This window comes from Chelonoidis abingdonii, chromosome 5 (assembly GCF_003597395.2).
Source record: "Chelonoidis abingdonii isolate Lonesome George chromosome 5, CheloAbing_2.0, whole genome shotgun sequence".
NCBI lineage: Eukaryota > Metazoa > Chordata > Testudines > Testudinidae > Chelonoidis > Chelonoidis abingdonii.
The window spans coordinates 91722197-91743654 of record NC_133773.1 but is presented as its reverse complement, the minus strand read 5'-3'; the positions used below and the strand labels follow the sequence as shown (position 1 = coordinate 91743654).

At 41.4% G+C, this 21458-nt stretch overlaps 1 protein-coding gene across 7 annotated transcripts in view; it reads left to right on the top strand.

Annotated features, from left to right (window-relative positions):
• Positions 1-21458, top strand: part of EXOC1 (exocyst complex component 1) — a 66177-nt gene that overhangs the window by 36835 nt on the left and 7884 nt on the right. For 4 of the 7 annotated variants that reach the window (XM_032782866.2, XM_032782837.2, XM_032782856.2 and 1 more), the window contains 6 exons: positions 3613-3657; positions 4570-4733; positions 8959-9066; positions 11342-11418; positions 12075-12303; positions 14003-14186. In XM_032782866.2, coding sequence (XP_032638757.1) covers positions 3613-3657; positions 4570-4733; positions 8959-9066; positions 11342-11418; positions 12075-12303; positions 14003-14186 — 807 coding nt within the window. The remainder of the gene's footprint in view (positions 1-3612; positions 3658-4569; positions 4734-8958; positions 9067-11341; positions 11419-12074; positions 12304-14002; positions 14187-21458) is intronic. The other 3 variants (XR_012655972.1, XM_032782883.2, XM_075066437.1) reach the window with 1 other exon arrangement.

Below are 21458 nucleotides of genomic sequence, written 5' to 3'. Positions count from 1 at the left end.
TTGTAGTTGCAAATTTGATTTTTCCTTCCAAAGTGAAGTACGTGTGCACTTGTCTTTATTGAATTCCATCTTGTTGAATTCAGACCAATATTCCAATTTGTGAAGGTCATTTTGATTTTTCAGCCTGTCCTCCAAAGTGCTTGCAACCCCTCGCAGCTTGATGTCATCCACAGATTTTATAAGCATACTCTCTACTCCATTATTCAAGTCATTAAATACTGAATAGTACTAGATCCCGGACTGACCCCTTTGGATCCCTACTAGTCATGCCCTCCCAATTTGACAGCAAACCTCTTTGAGTACTATGTGACAACAGTATGTTCTACCTACCAGATGATATTTCCACAACAGCCCGACCATTATATACCTTTGTCTAAGGGTGGTCCTTGGCTATATTTCTTTGTTCTGCAGCGCCAGTCTATGGGGTTGAGGATCAGGGGATCTGTGAAGAAACCAATATCAAATATGTGGTTCTGTGGTAAAAAAAATAAAATAGTGCAGATAAAAATTAAGCTGGAATTTAAATCTGAGTCTGACATACTAAAACTGTCTGTGTTGGTGCCTCGTTGAGAAATCAGTGTTGAAGAGCATTTGCACATCCATATTTGTACAAATGAAAGTAAATACCTATCCTCTTAGAATAGGATCAGCTTGCCAGCTCCACTCTGGTGGGTGTTTTTTTGAGGGATTGTACACATAAATATTTCACTGTAGATGTGTGTGTCTCCAGTCAGAGACTTTTGCAAGCAGTACTGCTAGGTGGCGCACAGGCTCCTGCTCAACATTTGTTCTTAGGAGACGGCATAAAAGTCCCGAAGAAATCTGATGGCTTCCAGAACTATTTCAAAAACCAAACGATTTCATCAAGAAAATCAAATTCTATTACCCCTTTCATGGATGTAAGACATATACTTTCATGTTGGCACTTCATCCCTGCCATTGAAAGTACCTTCAATTTGTGGTAGGTACCAATGATTAACTGTACATGGTGCTTCTCTTTAGTCTATCTTCAGCCCCGAGTATCTTCACCAAATGCATGTTCGGGGTAGTTACTCACCTCCATCATTTGGGTATTCAAATATTCCCTTACCTGGATGATCGGCTGATTCCTGCAGCATCGAGTGACCAGGGCCAGAACAGCGTCCTTGTCATCAGACAAGTGTTCTCCTGTCTAGGTCTGAAACTAAATTTGGACACATTGCAATTGCAACCAACTCAGTGCATAACTTTCATAGGAGTCCACCTCAATACCAGGACTGTCATGGCTTATCTTCCGAACGAGAGGTATCAATCTATAGCCATCCTTTCCAAAAGCCTCAAGTCCAATCTAACAACATCAGTGCATGCCTGTGTTCAGCTCCTTAGCCACGGGGCCTCATGCATGTATATAACTCCACATATGAGGCTTCAGTCAGTGTATCAGTTTTTCAGGTAGTTCTGTGAGAGTTGATCAGGCTTCTATTTCTACTTTACATCAGCCAGTAGATAATTTTTCCATCTTTTCTCATCCTTTCATTTTTTTCTATTTTTGAAATGCCAGATCAATGTTTACCCTCCTGTTCCTACACCTGTATATGGGATTTAAACTTTGTCGTCTCCAAACTGATTGGACCCCACTTTGAGCCAATGGCTACCATTTCATTATCTTTATTTTCTCTAAAGAAAGTGGTTCTTTGTGGCAGTCATTTCTACAAGGAGGATTTCAGAACTTTAAGCTCTCTTGGCTGACCCTCCTTACTTTGTCCTTATGGAAGACCCTAAGTTTATGCCTAAGGAAGTGTCAGTCTTCCATTTAAACCAAACAAACTTTTCATATTTTTCCTGAAATCCCATTCATTTAAGGCTGAAGAAGCATTCCAGTCTTTGGATGTTCATAGAGTACTGGGATTTTACTTGGACCACACTAGGTCTTTCAAGTCTTACCCCAGGCTTTTTGTAAGATATGCTGAAAGAATTAAAGGTCAATCAGTGTCATCTCGTCAAATCTCATGCTGGATTTCTGACTGTGTGAAACTCTGCTACAATCTTGATAAAGTCTCCTCCATTGAGAATAACCTCTCACTCCACTAGGGCTCAGTCCACCACATCACCATTCCTGAGCAATCTTCCAATAGCTGGTGTATGCAAGGCAGCAACATGGTCGTCTGTGCATACTTTTCCCACTCATTACACCATGATTCATACCTCTTGAGATGATGCCAATTTTGCAAGTTGGTGGTACAATCCCTATGTAGATGATCCAGAGTCCTTCTGCCTGTAAGGGAATGTCTGAGGAATCATCTCCAGTGGAATATGTGTGTGTACAATCACTCAAAGGAGAAAAATGGTTATTTATCTGTACAGTAACTATTATTCTTTGAGGTATGTTGTGCATATATATTCCACGACCCTCTCATCTTCCCTGCTACTTTGGACTTTACTTAAAGTGGTGCGAAGGAATGGAGAGGTAGGTGGCAGACATGCCTGTTTTATGCCATCACCTGAGAGCATGAGGCGAGCTGGAGCACATGGACCATCTATGGTAGTATTAGCAGAAGTCTCCAACTCGAGTGCAGTAAGTGCACATTCACCTAAAATGGAATGTGTATGCACAACACGTCTCAAAGAACAATAGTTACTGTGCAGATAACTAACCATTTGTTTTTTTTTTTGCGGCTGTAACTTGAAAAATTCATGTTCACCAAGAATTGTTGAATCCTACTAAATTTTGCTTCTGGAGCATGTGTGCAAGTGCTTTCCACTGGTGAACTTAGAATCCTTTACCACAAACAGGGAAATATTACCTTGTCACAGGGTACTCTAAACTTCTTACTAAAATGCAGTTTTTTGCTTGGGGAAACTACTTTTATTTTTCAGAGACCAGCGGGATATTCAGGGGATAAACCCTTTAAAAATGAGTTGTATCTTTATGTAAATGTCTTTGTTGGTAGTGACTTTTTTTCTTAGCCTGGCAACATCTGCAAATTGGGAAATTCTTGATGCAACCTGAATGAAAAATACATTACTTCTCACTGTGAAAAGCGAAATTAAGTTGTCAGCAACAGCAATATACAATAGGCTGGCTGGTCTTATTGGAGAAAAGAATATTATTGAAAGGACTTTTGCAGTATTAATAAATTTTTAGTTAAAGAGCTGGAAGACGATGTAGGTAACCCTGATGTAGTGCAAGTTTACACAGGATTAATCTGTTTGCATTTCTCTTTCTTTGGTATCAATATGATTTACAATTTATTTGCACACTGTTCCTGTAAACTGCGAATCTTATCCAGTATCAGTCTTTGCAAATAAGACTCACTATTTTGGTGGTCTTTTCTGTGTTAAGGAGAATTTGATGCATAAATGTTTAACATCAGTTTTCCTACACATTTTGTTTTAAGAAAAATGAAAGTTTAATATTTTGAAACGTATACTGTGTTTTCCATGTAGTTAGATACTGAATTTCTAGAACAGTACCTCCCCAACTACATGTTTGCCACTATAGTTACTTGCTGCTTATAGTTCTCTGCATGTTTCTTTCCAGCTAGTGCTTAACTTGCATCTTGTGCATGGTTTGTGCAAACTGCATTTTTAACTTGTCTTTGTCTTTGATGCTTGCAACCTAATCCATGCCAGCTACGCTGCCTCGAAAAGAAAGCGCTGTCAAACAGGAAACAGAGAGTGAGTATGACTAGTGCATTAGTATGTATTGTCAATGCATGTGTGTCTATGTGTAGATGTAGTTATATATAATGGAAAACCCATTAACCCTAAAGCTGACAGATCAGGGTACAATAAGTATTTGTAAGCAAAACACATGGAGAGATGTTGAACATAGTTGGCAATTATATTAGTTTGAACATACGGAATGAAAATTAATTGGTTTCTCTGCAATCGATATTTATGAAGCTTTATCACAGCATTTTACTTGCGGTTTGAATATAGCAGGAGATGTTTCTCTTAACTTTGTTTTTGTACTGAGGTCTCTCATCATAGCAAGAGCTCTTCCCGAAGTCCCCTTCTCTCCTCGCCCCACTTTATTCCCAGCTGTCATCAACCAAAAGAATGTGAACTATGGAAAACGCAAGTTCAAGAGAATATGGAGAGTATCTTTAGATACTAAAGTGTTTGCTCTACTATTTTCCTTTCAGAATAATTTCCGCACACTCTCTTTGCTCTGTGTGCTGCTGGAAGATGCTCTTAAAGCATCACAACTTGAGTTCCCATCCACCTTTCCTTTCAGAAAGGAGAGTATCTGCCCCAGCATATTTGCTATACATGCTGGTCCCAGGTGCAAGATGCCCAAAGTGATTTCTGATGTCAGTTTTCCTATGTTATTCTACAATGCAGACTTAGGTAGCTGCATTGTAATTAACTCTGAAAACACTTAAATATTTCAGTTAGGTTTGTAATGAAGAAACATGTGTATACCACAAAATCACTTACAGATAAGGTACCAACTATTCAGTAGAAAGAATATTGACAGTCTCTGAAGGGACTAGGAGTGCTGTTCTGGACATACCTGTATTTTTCTTTTCAAATTTATTTTATTCCATCTATGCTGCCATCTTTCATAGTTTCATTATTTCATAGGTCTTCATGGAAGTTCTGGAAAATTGACTGGATCTACCTCTAGCCTAAATAAACTCTCTGTTCAGAGTTCAGGAAATCGTAGGTCTCAGTCATCCTCACTGTTGGATATGGGAAACATGTCTGCCTCTGACCTTGATGTGGCTGATAGAACTAAATTTGATAAGGTAAAACAAAAAAAAGTAATATTTCTCCTTAGTTTTGAACTTTAATTGTCATGAATCTACATTTTGTTTACTGTCTGAAAATGTTCATTAGTGCCCAGGAATCCATATAGAAGTATAATGCTTTAAATTCATTTAGCATAAATACATATATGTCAACACTTCAATTTGATATGCATTGTGCATTTGCTCAGGACTCTAACAGATTTAATTATGGAGAGACTAACATTAACCATAGTTAAGATTGCAATTGTTTTCATTATAAGTCTGGTTTTGCTGCACCTTCTCAAAAGTTCCCAAACAAAGGAATGTTGGCTAAAAATTTGTGGGTTAAGTATGGGACCAACTTATTTTTTTCTACCAAATATGAAGCAAATTGATCATGAGATTGCTGAATTATGACATCGATGTAAGAAAGGAGTTCAAAAAGTATTGATGTGTGTTGTAAATTTGTTGGCAAAACCAGGAAGAAGGAAAGAGAATCTAGTTTAGTAGACCATCCAGTAGAGACCTAGTACACAAGACCAAAGAATAGTTTAAATAAATACTAATTTCTAAAATTAACCATTTACATGTCAGTTGTACATCTACTTTGGCTGCCTTAAACTATGGCACCAAATGATTGCCGGAGTCTTATTTATTTATTTTTTTTAAATGAAGGCTAAGTCTGTAGCCCTATCCCTTGCAGAAATAGACCTAAAAGTGTAAATCCAGTGTTTAGGGAGGATTCTCAATGGATAGGGGAAAATTTTCTTACCAAAACTGTTTAGTCTCGCAAAATATTATAAATTATGATATATTTTTAAAAAGGACGAGGGGAACCGATTATAGTCTTCTAATACTTTTTTTTGCCAAGTGCTATCGTGAAAATGGAAAGTGGAGAAACAATTAAAATTAAGTTTTATAGGATTATTTTATTTGAGGAAATGAATACCTTTTGTTGCCTAACACCACCAATCCCTGCTATCTTTTTTCCTGTTTAATTGTTGTTTTTTTGGTAACTGCAGTTTACCTGTAAGGGTTTTAACCTCTAAATTACAGACATACACTTGCAGTCATAACAGGTGTTTTTCTATGAAACTGAATTAAAATCTTGATCCTGTCTGTGAAAATTAGTAATTTTTGTAAGAATTCTCCTATTCTGTTACAAGTCAACAAAATAGATATTATCCCTTCAAATGGTTTGGTTTTTGTTTTTCTTTTAATTATTTTAAAAAGCCCTCGTTCTGTATTTCTACATGTAATCTTGTGTGTGATGAAGAAATGTATACACAGAGTTATTTAATTTGTTGTGCGTGCCTGATAACTTTTTGGATAAATCTTTCCCTTATTAGTTTCTAGTGACTACATTTACTGCTTAATGTTAGTAGTGTGGTAGGGTTTAACAGTTAACATGCATTTAGTCCCTAAATACTTGCAAAGAAACTGATTTAGTTTACTGTATGCAGGTGACACAGTAGACTAGTAATGTCTTTGAAAGCATCTTTATGGTTTGGTGGATGACATAATTTTAATAAATTAAAATGTATGCCAAAAAGTAGCTTCACTGTTTAGTCTGATTATATTTAAAAATAACTCAAGATCACCTCAGTATTTCCAAAAGTGAATATAAAAACTTATTTACCAATTTCACCAGATGCTAGTACTTAATACACCAAAAACTTCACTGTAAAGCAGTTAGGGTTGGCACATACAGAACACACCTGACACAAACCCACAAAGAAACTGTATGTTAAACCACTTAACATACCCTCTATTCATCCACTCACAGGCACCCACCTTACCAGTTCCACAACTACTATATTATTTGCTACAGATCATGCACCAAAGTCTTTTGCTGTGTCCCTCTCAATCTATGCTTCTGCGCACACACCTTTACCAAGCTACCATATGCCAACAGAACACACTGCTGCACAAAATATCCACAACTAATAATCTGAAACTGCAGCATAGTATTTGAAATTTTTTTCCAATAAGAATAGCAGCTAGCATACCTTCATCTACTGTGGTTAGAAACTCTTCTGTGAATTACTTCCTATTTTCTTGTTCCCTGAAACTACATCGGTATATGATTGCTTAACAGTCTATAACTGTACCAGGTATGGATGCAATTTATTTGGTTATAACCTTGTTTGAAAAAGGTTTGTGACAACACTGTTACAACCTCTCATGTGGCCAGATAGCTAATAGGTTTTGAATTAGTAAATACTTCATCTTGTAGTCTTAGAATTCAGTTGGCAAACTCCTTGGGGAGCGGGAGGGGAAGAGGGCAGGAGAGATGGGGACCATTCCATTTTCCTTTCTCCCTGTTACTTTCATATTTAAAGTGGATAACAAATAATTATATTTCACGTGGTAGTAAAACTTTATGTAAATCAACTTTTTTAAAACATGACTTTTACTGTTAGAACTTTTGGAAATCGAATCAGGCTACTGTTCCTATTGCTTTTAAATGTTCAGGTAGAAATCTGGCTTCAAAGTTTGAGTGCAGAAGGTATTATATGGAACAAGCTGTGATGCTTCTTGGGGTACCTAGGACTGTGAGTTACCTTGTTACTCCCTTGCCTCCAGTGAGAGACTTGCTAGTGTGTAATTGAGTGTCAGCTCTCTGACACCTCTGCCCTATTAGCAACCCAAACAATCTCCTCAGGGCTATGCCAGCCCTTACTTTGTCTTGCATGTTAACAGTAGGCATACGTCAGTCACTGAAGCACTCCCCTGTAATGTCCAGCTCCTACCCATTGGACACTTGCTGAAATTAGCAGGTTTGCTATCCCTAAGCAGACGTACACACAAGCCTGTTTGATTCAACTGAGGATCAGCTCTTACGTAACATCGCAGCAGTGTGAGAGATTTATAGTGAAAACAATCATAATTTTATTATCAAATTAAAATTTGATGGCTAGTGCGTAAGGATAATAGAGACAGAAAGGTTACATACAAAACAAAATCAGTGCAAGCTTCCTAGAAACTAAACTTAACTTTACCAGACTAACCATCTGTATAAAAGCAGACTTTCTATTCCCCAAAGTTTTCTTGCAGCATTTCTAACCTAGACTGATTGGGAACATGTTTTCACAAATGTCATAACAGTTACTTCTTCAGGTACAGGATAAAGAGGTGTCCTTTTGTCTTCTCCAGTCTCCACAATTGATTGTTTGTTCCCAGAGTCAGGATGACCCTGGTGGTCTATTCTCTAGCATGCCTATATCATGTTGACTTGAATGCAGAGAGGGTTTCCATTGTGTTGGCTTACTATACTTAATTTACATGTAAACTAAAGCAGACAGGTGAATATACATCCTTTAGCAGAAACCTGTTTGTCAGCCCTGCCTTGATTCAGACTTTTTAAGAATATATTTTTATTGTGTGTGTATCAAGGGCAGCAGAGCCTGCCCAAAAGTGGGGAGGCCAGGACCAGGGCCCCCTGCCCCTCCTCTTCCATACAAGGCCTTGTCCCCGGCCAAACCGGAAGCTGGAGGAGGCTGGGAGCCATGGACCCTCCACCTGCCAAGGGAGGTGGTCCAGAACAGCCCCTGGCTTGTGTCCACGCCCCGGACAGGAGGGTCCACGGCTGCCCGAGCCACACACATCTCTTACCTGGGCTTGGCTCCAGCTGGGGGGTTGTAGCCCGGACATGGTAAGAGCCATGTGAGCAGCTGCGGGGTGCTGCGCCACAGACTGTCCCTCCGCCTGGGATGGGGGCCCAAGAGCAGTCTCCAGCCTGTGTCCTTGCCCCGTGAGCTCCTCCAACCCAGGAAAGGTGGATCTGCGGCCCGGCACCTCACAGCTGCCTGGGCTCCCCGGCCAGGCTGTAGCTGCTGGCCTGGCCGGGGGAGCCTCAGGGGGAAGAGGGGCAAAGTGGATGGGCCACAGCCCACTGCCTGCCTCTATACTGGCACCATCATAGATGTGCTATTTGCACCTACATTTCACAATGATATTAATGACTAGTGTGAACCCAGCTTTTAATAAAGATCTCACGTGATATTCTTTATGGATATATATACTGTGAATGCAGTGTGCTAGGTGTAGTTAGTTTGTCAGGCCTATTAGGAGTTGCTGTTACAGAACAGTGAACCCTTTGCCAACTGGCATCGAGTGGTTCTTAGGATCACACAAGCAATGGAAAATAAATTAAAACTAAGAATATTGTTATAATTGGCTACAGTGCATTGGGCTGTGTATGTATGGGTGTGTTTAATCAAATTATTTTGGTTTATTTTAGATCTTTGAGCAAGTTCTAAGCGAACTGGAGCCCCTGTGTCTGGCAGAACAGGACTTCATTAGCAAATTCTTCAAACTACAGCAGCATCAAAACATGGGAACAACAACAGTATGACTTATTTCAGTTTAGCTATAATGATATATAATCTGTGTATGGTCTTTAACACAAAATTGTTGTATTAGGTGTTGAAATAATATTGTGGCAATGAAGGCCCAATTGCTACAAATACACACACAACTCCCACTAAAGTCAATGGAGCTGCTCATATGAATAAAGTTGTTTAAATGCATATGTGTTTGCAAGTTTGGGTCCTAAAGTGTAATAGTCAGCAGAATTTTTGTAGTTTGCAAGTTAATGTCAAAGAAGTCTAGAGTGCATAAAGGATTTTAACCAGAATGTCTCAAATCCATTTTCCCTAATATTATAGTAAAGGGAAATCTGAATGTACTTTACAGTTAAGCAGTGGAAGAAGAAAAGGATGTAGTAAATTAGACCTTTTCTTTTATTTTGAATTATTTTCATTCTAAGTATATTGTTGAAGTGCAAAGAAAATAGTATTTGGAATAATGGTGGCAAATAAAAGGGAAATCTAGAATGTAGAAAACCTTTATAGTTATGTGTGAGAAATAAAGGTAAACCTTCCTAGTACACTATTTTCTGGGAATGTTCCTCAGTGCACAATTCTACAACTGTTAGTATTTTATAATGATTATTGAGATTCCCTTGCTAATCACGCATCACTTTTTTCTTGTTTTTCCTCAGAGGAAAGTCATTTTTTTTTCACCCCCTTAAGTATTTTATCTCTGTGTCTTCTTCAAAGATGGTTGGATTTTCAAAGGTTTCTTAAACTTTCATATGAGATGTTAGCTCTTAAGGGCTTTTTTAGAAAATGTCTATACTTAAAACAGCTTATTTGCTTCAAGGGGTGTTTTAGCTGTGCCTGGAAGATTTCTGCCACAGAGAACCATAACGACTATCTCTTTGTCCACATATAAACTGGGTTTCAAACTAAATGAAGGAACAATCATTTAACTGTTCTAAGCTGTTGAAACTAAAACTGTCTAATAGAGTTTGGCTGATCTGTGCATATGAGACTAAATTATTTAATCTGAGTTTAGAGGCTGACATTAGCCTAGGTTGTTAAATTTGCATGCATGGCTATCATGATTGCTAATACAAATTTGGGAGTTGTGCATACAGATAGCTGGACAACTGATTAGAAAACTAAATATGCACTTCTGTGTGATTGCCTGACTTGCGGACAGTGTTGTGGTAGGTATCAAGGGACTTATGTTGACTAGAAGGCAACCTGATTAGTTGAGGCTGTCCTTGCTCCTGTCTTGATATGGGTCCGTGTCAAAAAGAAACATCCATGTTACTTTGCAGAGAAAGTCTAGTTGACTGTGATTAAACAGTCTGCTTCTGTGGATGCAGACTGCACAAACGCTAATGGTGAAATGCTGACCCTATTGAGGTCATTGGTAGTTTTGCCCTTGCCTTAATGGGGCCAGGATTTCACCCATAGTCTTCTCTGCTTGAGTTTAATCCAGTGTTGCTCATTGATGTACTCTACTTCACAATTTTTACAGTGTTGTTACAATAGTGTAAGTACTACAGTCTATGGTTGGAAGGCCAGTAGAGAACTGGGTGGATTGTCAGCACCTCCTCTAAGGTGGTAAGTTGTTTAGCTTCAGTTAAGGAAGCTGTTGTGTGTCCATAGCTGTCGGCATCAGGTGGATATTTGTTTGAATCTGGGCAAATATTGCCAATATTTAATCTTCCACCTTCCCACTTCTTGAGAACACATTGGTGAGATATCTCTGAGTACATCACTGCCTCAGATTGTGTGAATTTGAATATAGATCTGGATATAGCACAGGCTGCACTTGTGGATTTACTGGGTGATCTCTTTCTGTGGGTATTTAAAGATCAAATGTCCATGCTGTTCTGTGAGCAGCATTTGATATAATTTACTACACTAGCTTATGAATGCTAACAGTTGATAAGGCAAGGCAGACAATCAAGGGAAGATCATAAGGTGGGACAGTGTTTTGCAGAGCTTACGGCAATGACAAAACCTTGAATAGAATATGTTGGCTATTTAATGGTGACCACTTTGTTTACCTCCAGATGAGGGGGTGGTATTAAGGTTCAGAATGTTATGCCATGGAGTACGCCCAGGTATCTTGTCTTGTAACAGAGGATGAAAGTGTGTCTCTATTGTAAATATCACCTTCAAATAATGATTGCTGCTGGTAATTGTTTTTCTTAGACATACCTACCAGCTTAATAGAGAATTTTAGTTAAATAGGGATATAACCTAGTTTTAACTTCTTGCTTTTAAGATACGTATTTATGTAAAATACCTGCATAATTCTTGCAGAATGAAGCAGAAGAAATGGATGGAGGAATTTTATGCCGGTCTCATAATTCTGGTGTTCCACAAGCTATATCATCTGAGTATGTGTTGATGTTTCATCATTGTTCGCTTTTGAGGCTAGAGATTTATTTTCTCTAATGAAGTATAAATCTTTGATTTTTTTACCCATAGTGATATATCTACAGTTACTTTTGTTTCCTGCAGTTAAAATTAATGATTCCTACATTTTTCAGTAAACATTGAATAGTTAACTTGTATAATATATACTTAAATTTAAATTTATTGCTGTTAAATGTGCCTGGCTGGTTATGTTAAATAAAACAATGTCACAACTCAATACCCCACCTGCTTACAAAATCTACAAGGAAACCCACCCATCCCTTTGTTAGTTTTGTAAAAATACCCAGGAGAGTAGTTTGAACTTTAAGCATGTGAAAGACTCTATTTTGGAAACCAGATTGCCTGCTAGATCCTAGAAAGCCTGTGTGAAGAAAACATTTTTAAATATAGTTAAACTGTAATTTTTGACCTTGGCATTGTCCCATTAAGACTGGCAAAAATTATTTTTTTTCCTTTAGCCCCATCCCCTGAAAACCTCGATGCTTATTAAGGTTAAGTAAAAATGACTGTTAAATACCCATACATTTTTCTTAAAATATATATGATAGAAAATGTATAGTAGCCCAGTGAACTGTCAGATTTGTTATTTTTATTTTTATTTTTTTTTTTTTAACAGGAAAGACATGATTCGACAGATGATGATAAAAATATTTCGCTGTATTGAGCCAGAGCTGAATAACCTTATAGCTCTGGGGGACAAGATTGATAGCTTTAATTCCCTTTATATGTTAGTTAAGATGAGTCATCATGTATGGACAGCACAAAATGTGGACCCAGCTTCCTTCCTCAGCACAACACTTGGAAATGTTTTGGTGACTGTCAAAAGGAACTTTGACAAATGCATTGTAAGTTCTTGATTACTTAGATTAAACTAATCATAATATTAAAGGCAGCCAACTGCCAGCAAGTTTAAATGTAAGAGAACCCTAAATCTTAGATGTCTTCAGAGTTGATTTAAAGGTGGAGGGAAAAAAATCTTATCACTACATATTGATTTTTAAATTAACATAAAATAACTTGGATGGACTTGCAAAAACGGATAATCAATCGGTGTCTAGCTCTGTCTAATGAACATTCAGGAAGGAACTGGAAAAATGCAGTCACTTATAAGAACTCAGATTCTTAGTATTCCAGTGCCAAATCCTGCCTACTTTTCTCTTACCAGTGATCTCATTGAAACCACAGGCATGAGCAAGTCAAGCAGACTTTAGCCTTCAGGTCACCTGACTTGCTGAACAAAATTTGGTTCATGTTAATAAAGACATTTTTTTATGACCCTATCAGAATCAAATAGTATGTATGTGAAGGAGACAAGTGTCTAGTCTACAATAGAAAAGGTTTGCCAATATAGCTATATTGGCAAATCTACCTAATGTTAACACGGCTTTTATTGGTGAAAATAGTTCCATGACTAAAATAAGCTATATGCCCAGTCGGACTGTTTTTTGCCGGTATGACTGCATCTAACTTGGACTTTTGCCAGTATAAAAATGTCATTAAAAAAAAAAAAGAAAAACCCGAAACACATCATTAACCAACACTGTTGTACCAACAGTAGTTTCTGGTGTAGATCTAGCTAAGGATGGGAGACAAAACTTATCAATAATCCAACTTTCAATAAAGGAAGAAAACAATGTTTGATTCCTTTCTTAGAATTTTTTTTAACTTGGCTGCATTTGAAAATTGAATTTAATAAACAACTATCTTGATATTTGTACATTCTAGTATAAATTGCCAATTGCTATCAGTAGGCATCGGAATATGTGCCTCTTTTTATAAGGTACATAAGAGTGGCCCTACCGGGTCAGACCAAAGGTCCGTCTAGCCCAGTATCCTGTCTTCTGACAGTGGCCAATGCCAGGTGCCCCAGAAGGAATGAACAGAACAGGTAATCATCAAGTGATCCATCCCCTATCACTCATTCCCAGCTTCTGGCAAACAGAGGCTAGGGACACCATCCCTGCCTATCCTGGCTAATAACCATTGATGGACCTATACTCCATGAATTTATCCAGTTCTTTTTTGAACCCTGTTATAGTCTTGGCCTTCACAACATCCTCTGCCAAGGAATTCCACAGGTTGACTGTGTGTTGTGTGAAGAAATACTTCCTTTTGTTTGGTTTAAACCTGCTGCCTATTCATTTCATTTGGTGACCCCTAGTTCTTGAGTTATGAGAAGTAATAAACAACACTTTATCTACTTTCTCTGCACCAGTCATGATTTTATAGACCTCAATCATATCTCCCCTTAGCCATCTCTTTTCCAAGCTGAAAAGGTAAACCAAAAGGAAGAAAATAAAAGCTCAAAGATTTGGTATACTCATAAATTCCTTCATAGTGTGTCACCCTGATTTATTAAACGTTCCTTTGGGAAAAAAGGATTAAAAAACATAACATCATAAAGATAAAAGGAACATTTTATTCGCATAAGACTTGAATACTTACTGATTTTTCAAACTTTGAGTATTTTTCTTATTTCTTTTTTCAGGCCGAGTTTCAGAAAAAATATTAGGGACTAATTAACCTTCTTGTTTTTAACTTAAGAGTAACCAAATAAAACAGATGGAGGAGGTAAAGATATCAAAGAAGAGTAAAGTTGGGATCCTTACATTTGTTGCTGAATTTGAAGAATTTGCAGCACTGGCTGAATCTATTTTCAAAAATGCGGAGCGACGAGGAGATTTAGATAAAGCCTATACAAAACTTATAAGAAGTGTTTTCATCAATGGTAAGGTCTATTGCAATGCTCAACATACTTTCACAAACCCATTCTTTGTCTGCCTGATGTACTTTTTCCCTCCGTTTGGGAGATCAGAATATATAGTTCCCCTGAAACTAACATTAATAGCTTTTCATAAACTGGCCAGTGGAGAATGCAGAACAGCAATTTGGTAGAAAATATTTATTCTGCAGATCAAGCATATTTCCCATGTAGACAGATCCAGATGGTAGCATTATTGGGCATCATAGTCCCAAAAATTTGAAAAGTACAATTACTACTATAAAAAAAATAAAAAATCTTGTCATAAGCCTTTGACACCAAACCTGGATTGAAATTTTTGGGACCATCATTTTTAGAAAATGTTAATAACCTGAAATCAGTAACATACCAGTATGTGTTAAGTGAACTTAAAACTTACGGGCATTTCTAATGTTTAAAGCAGACTATTTGAAAAGCAGCATCCCTGCTCTCACCAGCGTTCAGGGTTCTGCATGGGAGGTAGGGGACACATATTCAATATTTTATCTTAAAATGTATATGAATTTTTAACTTCTATATACGTACCTATATTCTGTTACTGAGTGAAGCTTTTAAAAACAAAATATTCACCTTCTTAAAGGTTATAAAGGAGGAGCTTGGAAACTGCATTTAATTACTGAGATTTTCACCTTTGTTTCAGTCATCACTGTAAATTACATAGCATCACAAATGTATGTAGTACATCACAAAACAAGTGAGAAGACACTTAAAGAGTTTACAGTCCAAGAGACAAATCCAAAAGAGCAAAAACTGAGGCATAGGAAGATGTGGCGGTAATATCGGTGAGATCATCAGGATAGGAAGGATTCACAGAAGTGCATTCTTCTTCGAGTAATTGCTGTCCATTCAACTTAGGTGTGTGTGCTTGCCACATGCACCAGTGCTGGAAGTTATTTCCCTCAGCAGTATCTGTAGAAGACTGGCTCTGGCACCCCCAGGAGTGGCGCACACACGCCATGGCATATAGGGTGCTGCCAGTTCCCCCTACCCTCAGTTTCTTCTTGCCAACAGTGATGGTGCTGGAACTGTGGCTACTTCAGTTAGTGATACAGCTGGTTGTTCGTACAAACTAGTTATCTTCTGTATTATACTGTATGTAGTTTTCTATTATTGTTTATAAATCCCTTAGCTATAGTTACAGACTTTGTAGGTAGCAAACAGGACTTTGCCTTGGGACGGGGCATGCCCCGATCTCCAGGCTTTAGGCCCTGTGATAACTCCAAGAGGCCCATGCCCATTAGTGATCCACACAGCAGTTGTCTATGTTGCTTGGGCGAAGGACACGTTAGTGAGAAGTGCAAAATTTGCAAGTCGTTCAAGCCAAGGACTAAGAAGGAGTACAATATTCATTTAAGAGCACTCCTTATGGAGTTGGCCCTCACCCCAGCACCGGAGCAATGCTCTGACTCTGCACCGAGTACCGTGACCTTGGTGTGCAGTGTCCCGCAGGGACCGTTCGCTAGCTGGTACTGGTCCCCATCCGTGGCTCTGACCAAGTAGCCCAAGAAGGCAGGACGAGGCTGGTCTCCAATGTCCCACAAGGGAAAGGATAAGACTGGGTGTGAGCAAGGTCTCATGCTGGGCAACTCTTCACCCATGTTGGGATCTCAGGCCCAAGCTCCAGGGGAGTGATGTAGCCCAACCCACTCCCTGCCTGCTACCCCGGATAGCAGCAGAGGCCTCCATCAGCCATGGGTGCCGTCCATGCAGGAGGCCCTGCAGGTGGTGTAGGAGATAACGTCCCTCCTGGTACCGCCCACATGGGCTACTGTGGTTCCCTGGTCATGGGGTAAAGCTGCATTTGGACCACTTTGGTCCCCAGTCCACCATTCCCCATCACGGGGCACGTCCCGCTAGCGCTCAGCCTCCCGTAGCCACCACACATCTGATTGCGATAGGGCTGCGCTACCCTATTCAGTCCCTGGACCTTGGGCACGGACAGAGAGGCTTGAGGTGCAGCTTGCTGGCCACCAGGCGCAGACCTTTGGAGGCACGCACCCCCTGGCAGGAGTACCGCACCAGGGGCCCGTCAAGGAATCGACAGTACCATTCTTCGGACCATTGCCAATCCCCTAGAAGGGCATCACCATGTGTGGGTGCTTCCCGGCACTGGTCCTGCTTCAACTTCCAGTCCTGCTCCTTATCCTGGTACTGCTCGTCAAGCAAGAGATGTAGATCGCTGGTTCCAAGCCGTCACGGATCCATTGGGCACCACTGGTCCCTATGATCCCACTCCCGATCTGACTTCACGTTGAGTGACAGGAGGTTGGGACAGAGTTCATCGGAACAGTGCTCGACTCGACCTGCGCCAGGGTGTTCCTGTTGCTGCAGAGATTCAGGGAACTGACGGACCTCATCACGGAAGTCTCCGCGTTTCGCTTGACTACAGTCAGGGTTTGCCTGCACCTCCTAGGTCACATGGCAGCATGCACATATGTGGTGCATCACGCCAGGCTCCAGTTGTGATCTCTGCAGCAGTGGCTGGTGACGGTCTACTCCCAGTCCAGGGACCACATGGAGAAGGTCGTCATCATCCCCACAACGACACTTATCTTGCTTCGATGGCGGACTGACCTCAGGAATGTCCTGGAAGGAGTTGGGTTCGGATGTCTCGGACCTCGACTGGGGGGCACACCTCTGCACTCTCCAGAACCAAGGTATGTGGTCCCCAGAGGAATCAACGCTACACATAAATGTCAGAGGCTCAGGGCGGTGCGCAGAGCATGCACGGTCTTCCTACCTCATGTGTTGGCCAGAGTGGTCAGAGTCCTCATGGACAACATAGCCTCAATGTTCTACATCAAGAGGCAAGGCAGAGCACGATCCTTGGCCCTCTGCCAATAGGCACTCAGAATCCATCTAGAAGCATGTCACCTTCCAGATGCCAGGAACACACTAGCAGATCACCTAAGCAGGGACTTCTCCTCTCACCACAAGTGAGTGCTCCACCTGGAGATAGCCGGCATGATCTTCCAGAGGTGGGGAACTCCCCAAGTGGATTTGTTTGCCACCAGGCAGAACAGGAGGTGCCGCTGGTCTTGCTCCAGATGGGGCCTGGGCAAGGGCTCCCTCTCTGACACTTTCCTCCTGCCGTGGGCAGGAAGCCTGATGATCGCATTCCCTCTGATTCCACTCATCAGCAAGGCCCTAGCGAAAATCAAGCGAGACAAGGCGCAGGTTGTCATGATCGCCCTGGGGTGGCCTCACCAGCACTGGTTCAGGACGCTATCAAGCTCGTCAGAGATCCCTCCCTGGCCCCTGCTGAACTGACTGGACCTGCTGTCACAGGATCACAGCCAACTCTTGCACTCCAACCTTGCATCCCTTCATCTCATGGCATGGATGTTGCGTGGCTGAACCCAGATGAATGGGCCTGTCTGGAAGGGGTCCAGAAGGACCTCTTCGAGAGTAGAAAGCCCTCGACTAGGCAGACCTACCTGGCAAACTGGACGAGGTTCTCCTGCTGGGCAGCTGAACAGGGCATCTCCCCTTCACATTCTTTGGTGCAATCAATCTGAGACTACCTGCATCATTTAAGGAACCAGGGCCTGGCACACTCCTATCAGGATGCATCTGGCAGCCATTTCAGCCTTTCATCCACCAATCCGGGGCAGACGTGATGTGACATGACATGATGATCAGGTTCCTTAGAGGCTTCAGGAGACTTTCATCAAGTCTGGTCCCCGGCCCCTCAGTGGGATCTCAACTCCATTCTGTCCAGGCACATGGGCCCACCTTTTGAGCCTTTGGACTTGTGCTCCCTGTCTCACATATCATGGAAGATATTTTTCCTGGTGGTGGTGATGTCAGCAAGGCGAGTCTCCGAGCTGCGAGCCCTGACCTCAGAACCACCATACATGATCTTCTATAAGGACATGGTCCAGCTCTGGCCCCACCTGGCCTTGCTTCCCAAGGAAGTGTCTGCTTTCCACATGAGCCAAGATAGCTTCCTTCTGGTGGTCTGCCCTAAGCCTTGTGAGACTAGTGAAAGAGGTGCTGTGATGTTCCCCTCTGGTGTTATCTGGGCCGGTGATCTGCTAGGCCACTCCAATCCTTGACTCTGGGAGCCAGCCTTACCCTGCTCTGCTGTGAGAACTCCCACTCCTGTGCTGTTCGCACACAGCCTCTGGCATGTAAGCTGCTCCTTGGATTGTGCAACTGAATGACAGTAGCCAAAACCTCTGGTCCCAGGCACAAGCCTAGGAACGTCTGTCTTGCAGTGTCCAGTTATGCCTGCTGAACACTGCAAGTTTGAGTTAATCAGTTTAACAAAGAAATTGATATGTACTAGGCTTGTTATCCTAAGGAGAATCGCTGACACACTTCAAACCAAATGCACTGATTCAGGTAGAATAAACAGATTTATTAACTATAAAGATAGATTTTAAGCGATTATAAGTCAAAACATAACAAGTCAGATTTGGTCAAATGAAATAAAAGTAAAACGCATTCTAAGCTGATCTTAACACTTTTAATACCCTTACAAACTTGGATGTTTCTCACCACAGGCTGGCTGGTTGCTCTTCAGCCAAGCTCTCCCCTTTTGAACACCACTTCAGTTGCTTGGTGTGGTGTCTGTAGATTTAGGTGGAAGAGAGAGGGGAAAGAGCATGGCAAATGTCTCTCTCTTTTATCATGTTCTTTCCTCCCTCTTGGCTTTGCTCCCACCCCCTTCAGAGTCAGATGAGCATTACCACATCGCAGTTCCAAACTGACCAAAGGAAGGGGGGTGACTCCTTCGAAAGTCTAACAGATTCTTTTGTTGCTGCCTAGGCCAGCATCTTTTGTTCCTGTGAGGCTGGGCTGGGTTTGTCCCATACCTGCCCTGATGAGGTGTGAACTCTCTCTCTGCTCTTGGAGAGTTTTTGCCTGGGCTTATTTTAAGCCACGAGGATACATTTTCAGCCTCATAACAACATACATGAAATTATAACCTATAACATTACTGTAACAATTACTATAACAACCATGCTCAGAGCATGATGGAGCCTTCCAAAGACACCCAAGATGACAAACTTTGCATTGGATACCACACAATCATTTTATAAAGATGAACATGGGGGTGTAGGGTGTTCCGAGGTACCGAGCGTCACACGCGCCTTCACACTTTGAATGTAAGAAGGGCTCTGGCTCTCTATCTAGATCAGACAAAACCTTTTTGTAAGTCGACTCAGCTTTTCATCTCTGCAGCTGATAGGATGAAGGGCCTCCAGTGTCCACGCAATGGATTTTTAACTGGATCATCTCATACATTCGGACCAGCTACGAGTCGGTGGGAGTCCTTCCTCCACCGATGGTCAGAGCCCACTCAACCAGAGCACAGGCATCTTTGGTGGCCTTCCTGGCACACTTCCTGATCCAGGACATCTTTCGAGCCATGACGGGGTCCTTGGTGCACATGTTCACAGCCCACCATGCCATCACTCAGCAGGCCAGAGATGACACTGGGTTTAGCAGAGCTGTGCTGCAATCTATACGTCCGTGAACTCCTACCCACCTCCAAGGGGTGCTGCTTGGGAGTCACCCAAGTTGAATGGACATGAGCAATCACTCGAAGAAGAAAAGATTAGTTACAGAAAAAGTAACTTTCTTCGAGATGTTGTTCGTGTCCATTCCACAATGCCCCCTCCTTCCCCACTGTCAGAGTAGCCGGCAAGAAGGAACTGAGGGGGTGGGGGGGAACCAGTAGTGCCTTATATACAGCAGCATGTGCGCACCACTTTAGGGGGTGCCAGAGCCGGTCCCCTACAGATACTGCTGAGGGAAAAACTTCTGGCACTGGGGCACGTGGTCAGCACGCACACCTAAGTTAAATGGACATGAGCAACACATCTCAAAGAACACCAGTTACAGGAAAGGTGACTCTCCTTTTTTTAAGAAGATACTTGAGAGAGAGGGAGGATACTTAGCAGAAAAGAGGGCACAGACTGCTCCAAACAAATTTGGGAGTAGCCTCAAAAAAAGCACAAAGCTACAAATGAGAAAAAGACAAAAGAGATAGGAAGGACGACTCAGGGTGATACTAAGACAGAAAGACAGCAGAGATATAGGCAGGGTCTTGATCATGAGGAGTTTGAACTTAATGCAATAAGGGATTTTGTTGGGAAATGGTCAAGGCTGCTCAGTAAGATATCTGTAGCTGCCACACTTTGGATAGAATGGAAGAGAGGAAGACCAAAATTGGCAGCAATGTACTTTCCTAATGACTATTCAGTGGTGTGTCCGAAATGAATTGATGGTCTCAGTTAATTTTCTAGAATTTGTGCCACAAAAATTACTATCACAAATGGCATCCTCGTTTCGGTGGAAAGGCTAATGGATAAATGGGCATAAAGACTTTACTACACTTTTACTTGGAATGGTGATCTAGAACTAGGCTGAGGAGCAATGATGGGGCAGTATGTAGAAATATACATTAGCATTGGCCTGTTCTGTGGACAAGTGAGTGCTTCCATCATCAAGATTATCAATCTGGCACCTTTATGTGCACTCCTGTTTAAAAAGAGAGACTGGAAGAACAAGATAACTTTGGCAATAGACACCAATATCCTAAGTAAAAATTGGTTTCAGGGTATGTCCACACTACAGGATTATTCCGATTTTACATAAACCGGTTTTGTAAAACAGATTGTGTAAAGTCGAGTGCATGTGGCCACACTAAGCACATCAATTTGGTGATGTGCGTCCATGGTCTGAGGCTAGCGTCGATTTCTGGAGTGTTGCACTGTGGGTAGCTATCCCGTAGCTATCCCATAGTTCCCGCAGTCTCCCCCACCCATTGGAATTCTGGGTTGAGACCCCAATGCACTCTTTTTCGCTGGATTGCCCTGGCAGAAGCCATAGCACGGCAACCATGGAGCCCGTTCAGCTTTTTTTTACCGTCACCATATGTCTACTGGATGTTGCTAATAGATGCAGCACTACACAGCAGCATTCATTTGCCTTTGCAAGATAGCAGAGACGGTTATCACTTCTGTACCGTCTGCCATACCATTGTAAATTAGCGATGAGATGACGGTTATCAGTTGTTCTGTACCGTCTGCTGCTGTCATGGGTGCCCCTGACTGAGATCAGCCGGGGGCGCAAAGACAAAAATGGGAATGACTCCCAGAGTCAATCCCTCCTTTATGGTATCTAAAAATAGTCAGTCCTGCCTAGAATATGGTGCAAGTGTACTAGAGAACCAGTGTACCAGAGAGCACAGCCGCTCTGTGTCAGATCCTGCAGAAATGATGAGCT